The sequence below is a fragment of the Eurypyga helias genome, unplaced genomic scaffold (assembly GCF_000690775.1).
Source record: "Eurypyga helias isolate BGI_N326 unplaced genomic scaffold, ASM69077v1 scaffold17692, whole genome shotgun sequence".
Taxonomy (NCBI): domain Eukaryota; kingdom Metazoa; phylum Chordata; class Aves; order Eurypygiformes; family Eurypygidae; genus Eurypyga; species Eurypyga helias.
In genome coordinates, this window is record NW_010234230.1 from 15,148 (window position 1) to 19,716 (window position 4,569).

General features: G+C 52.5%; 1 protein-coding gene across 1 annotated transcript in view; it reads left to right on the forward strand.

The window, feature by feature from the left end:
- The window catches only part of LOC104517368 (T-box-containing protein TBX6L), an 11,828-nt gene extending 7,673 nt beyond the window's left edge, over positions 1-4,155 (forward strand). The window contains exons 6-9 of the mRNA XM_010162003.1: positions 385-455; positions 1,600-1,691; positions 2,223-2,415; positions 3,036-4,155. Coding sequence (XP_010160305.1) covers positions 385-455; positions 1,600-1,691; positions 2,223-2,415; positions 3,036-3,462 — 783 coding nt within the window. The 3' untranslated portion in view covers positions 3,463-4,155. The remainder of the gene's footprint in view (positions 1-384; positions 456-1,599; positions 1,692-2,222; positions 2,416-3,035) is intronic.
- The last annotated feature ends 414 nt before the right edge of the window (positions 4,156-4,569 follow it).

Here is a 4,569-nt window from a genome sequence, read left to right on the forward strand (position 1 = left end):
ATATCTAAAGGGTGGGTGTCAGGAGGATGGGGCCAGGCTCTTCTCAGTGGTGTCCAGTGACAGGACCAGGGGCAGAGGCCATAAACTCGAAACAGAAGGTTCAACCTGAACATGAGGGAACCCTTCCTCGCTGTGAGGGTGACAGAGCATGGAACAGGCTGCCCAGAGGTGGTGGAGTCTCCTTCCCTGGAGACTTTCCAAAGCCCCTGGACTTGTTCCTGTGTGATCTGCTCTAGGGGATCCTGCTCTGGCAGAGGGTTGGACTAGATGAGCTCTGAAGGTCCCTTCCAACCCCTTCCACTCTCTGAATCTGTGTGAACCTATGAACCAGTAAAGAACCCAACCAGTCACCTTCATACTGAATCTTGTTCCTTTTGTTTTAAGATTACAAAGCTCAAGATTGACAACAATCCGTTTGCTAAAGGTTTCCGTGAGCATGGGAAGAACACTCGGAGGTAAAACTTTTTTTTCATCTCATTTTATTTATGGCTGTGGTTCACTTGTGAATTTTAGCCAAGGCCATTGAGCAAATCTGTATCAGGTAGCTCTGCAGAGCCTGCTGCATGGTGCGCACTGCATTTGCTTGTATCTGGGAATGATGTCCCACTGTGCAGCCTCCTCCCAAGAGACTTGTGGAGTGGGAGGAGATACAGGATTCCCTGCAGAAATGTGGGAGGTGTGACAAATTTGGGACCTTCATTCCCTCGTAAGCCGGAGCTAGACTGGAGTCTGACATGTGAATAGCAGTGATAGCTGGAGTCCGCAGTAGGTCATGGTGTCTCTTTGAGATCAGTCTGATTCTGACATCTGGGGGCTCCGTCATCTCCTTTCCCTGTGTGTGGAAAAGCACATCTTCCAACAGGAGATTTTGTCTGCAAGAGGGAAGATGGATATCAATCTTCTGTGTGGTCTGAGGGCAGCCAGCGGATGAGATGAAAAGAAAAGCTTAGATGCCACCACAGATTGGCAGTAGAGAAGGAAAAAATGTTTTCTTCCGAGCAGAAAATGTTACAAAAATATCTGAGTTTTTGGTTTTTGTTATTTTATGCCTGGAAAAAACCTAATTTCCTGATGAAAAAGGCCAAAACTGACTCTTTTACTTAAACTTTGAAAATGTCATGGATTTTCCTTCTCCTAACAGGATAATTTCTGACTAAGCTTATTCCTAAATGGAAAACGAGTGTTAGCTACTTTCGGGCGAAAGACCCACCCTACTGTACGTGTACCTGTGTGCACAGTGTGTATATCCGGCATCAGACTAGACTTGACAGACTCGGTGCCAAACCTTGGGTGCTGAGTTTCCACGCTGACTGCAAACATGAAGCGGGCACCCCCTTTATCGATTCATCCCCAGTATCCCGCGGGTCTCTCGCTGGAAGCACACGCTGGTGGCAGGTGATGTGGCTAACCCTGTAACTTGACAATGGCAGGTGTATTCCCTGAGGGCCTGTCAGGGTGCTTTCTCTGGGAGAGGTGGAAGTCACAGAATGTCAGAGAGGTTCACCCCATCTTTTTGTCTTCCAGGGCTTGTCCAGCATCTCTTGCGTATTTATCTAGGCAAAAACCTTACATACCAGCTGTCCCCATGTTTCTTTCCAGGGAAGGACGAGCCAAATGCCAGAAGCCTAGTCCAGCCAAGGGTCAGAAGAGGAAGCTGCCTGAGGAAGAGGAGTCTGGTGCTGAGGAACGTGGTAATATTGATCACAGCAAACCCAGAGAACGATACTGAAACAGCACCCAGGCTACAGAAGTAAAAGAAACAGCAACATAGCCTCCTCTCTGGGGAGGGTGGCCAGGCTGGAGTCCCTAAAGAGTGCTGTGTATGGCTTTGAGTCTCTGATCTCTTTCTGGGAATGATCCACAGGAGACTGCTCACAAGCCAGTTGTCATTCCTGACTACCCATCAGCTCTCTCACCCCACCCCTCAGCCTGTTAGGTTGGTTTTTGAGCTTGATCATTCCTTGCGCCAGTTCACGGTGCTGCTTGCAGTAGCGCAGCAAAGGGGAGAGAGTACAGGGAGGAGCAAACATCACAGCGTAAGGGCAGAAAAAAAGCTGGAAAGGGCTAGTCCCTCAGGACAGGATGACTGCAGAAGAGGTATTAATGTGTTTCCTTCCACCATCCTGCGATTAATGTGGCTGCCAACAGACCATGGTGAGCTCTGGCTCTCTATTCCCCCTTCTCATTTTTTTCCATTCTTTCTTTTCCCCGTTGTGAGTCAGATTTTGAGAAAGATGAGAACGTAGATGTGAAGGAAGAGAGTAACCCTGTCGTGGTCAGCAGCGGATACCCCTTCTGGGTCTCGGAGCAGAATGGCAGCCATGCCTTCCCTGCAGCATCGCCGGTGCCTGCTGAGCAGAGGGAGGGTCTGGCCAGAGAGCAGCAAGTGCCCACACCGTCCTACCAGACGTATCGGTGAGTCCCACCTCCTGGTGCTCGTGTCCAAAGCCACCCTTTAACTGATGGGATTCCTCCTCTTCCACTGGGTATTTCTGAAGAATAGCAGCCAGTGGGTGTGCCTTTCTGTTGGACAGCATACCTGAGCGATCTGTGCTAGATTACCATGGAGATGGCTCCACCACGAAGCCTTTCCATGTTACTTCAAACCCACGGATTCTGGGCATACCCACTCTTTATTTCCCTGTCCTGAAATGCTCTCCCAGCCAGCTCTGTGTACTGCAGAGCTTGCTTGTCCTTTGGAGGAAGTGTGTTGGAGGAGTGGCAGGACTCCAGTGATTTTTTTTTTCCCCCTGCTCCTTATCATTGCAAATTTGGGCACTGAGTTATAGATCCCAGGCTAGGACTGAGCCAGGACAAGGGTAGTCTGGGTTTACCTTCTCTGGCATTCAGTTCCGCATGGGTGACAGCAAGGCTTGGACTGAAACCCACACTAGCAGTAAGATGAAGCAGCAGGCAAGGGGAAGAGGGCATGCGAAGAGCTTGCCCTGCCTTTCCCCGGGGGATCTGTGTGGGTTTTCAGTGGTTTTCCACTGCGGTAGGTCTGACTTGCTCTTCTCTCTGCCCTCGGGGCTCAGGTTCCACGAAGCCGGGGACAGCCAGCAGCTTCCCACCCGCGATGCCTCAACCTTGAATGATTTCCGGGCAAGGTGCCACCCCTTGGATCTCGCCACGGTGCCCGAGCACGACTCCAAACAGCTCCCAGAGGGCTTCACCAACCTGCCTCCACTCCCTCCACCTCTGCCTCCTCCTCAGGACTACACAGGAGTGGTGAACATGGCTTTAGACTCTGTCGGGAAAGCCGGGGCCCGAGCACCCATGTACAGTCCCTATGGCACCGAGCAAGGCCTGGGCCAGTGGATGGTGCCTCCTCACAGCCAGTACAGGGCAATGAGCTACTCGGCCTTCTCCACGGAGTACAATACACAGGGGGCTCCGGGACATGCCCACGGGACCATGGCAGAGTGGAGCCAGTACCCTCTGTTCCCGTATGCCTGCTGGTGAACAGGGAAGCCCTTTCCCAATGTAAAGACTAAAAGGAACTTGTAAATGAGATGATACTGGCTCTGGAGTGTTGATCTCAAAGCCTCGTCTGCGCTAGGCGAAGCGGCATTGCTGTGTGTGGTATCATGGGGCACCTCCACTTCCTTGTCTCCTTGCACAACAGCCCTCACCGTGTTTCACAAGCAGCAGCTAAACTGCTGGCTGCCCCAGCCGTGTCAGCGTGTGTCTGGCTGAATCAACCTGTTCTGCAGTGGTTTTCTTCCCAGCAGGAGTAGGAAACCATCAGAGCTGCAAGAGCAGTATTTAAGAGCTCCTGAACTCTCAGTCCTAAGCTGTCCGCGTCATCTGGCAGCTTCCAAAATCCTTTCCTCCCAGGACCTGCGTGCAAGGAGATAGGGGCTGAGGAATTTCAACAAGCTGCCCAGGTGGCCAAGAAGCTGTACAGAATTATTGCGAAGATGACCAAAACAAGCAATCCCAGTGCCCCTTTGAGCAGTTTCCTCACTTAGTGTAGCCGAACTAAAGCTAGAGTCTTGCCTTCCGTCCAGCAGCATGTGACAGTAAACTTTGCAACCGTGTGTGTGTGTGTGTGTAGCGCAGTGGTGGGTCACGCAGGCAGGGAAGAGTTTGCCCTGTGCGGAGATGGGGCAGCAAGGCTGAGTGTTGTGCCTGGTGTCCCCTCTGCCCATCCCTCTTCTGTCACCGCTAGAATGGAGGTCGGTGAAACGCTCTTCTTTCTGCCGGTGGTGGAGGGGGGTTGTTCACAGGCTGGGGGGGGTGCTGCTCCAGGGGTTTCCAAAGGTTATCAGATCTGTGAACAGCAGTGTTGCCTGTGTCACTCCAACCTCTTCCTTTGGAGGGAAAGGAAATCTGTCACTGTGAACTTCCTCCTTCTTCCACCGCCCCTGCGGAACGTTGCAGTTGCTGTGCTGCGCTGAGCGAGCTTTGGCAGTCGTTGTCACCCGCCTGGCTTTGTGCGCTGGGCACAGGCTAATCCGTACCCCGTAGCCCTGAGCCGCGTGCTGCAGTGCTGGTGAGCTCAGCGCCTCCCGGGCTGCTCAGCGAAGTCACCTTGCCGCTGCCTGGGAGCCTGCTTCCACGTTCGGT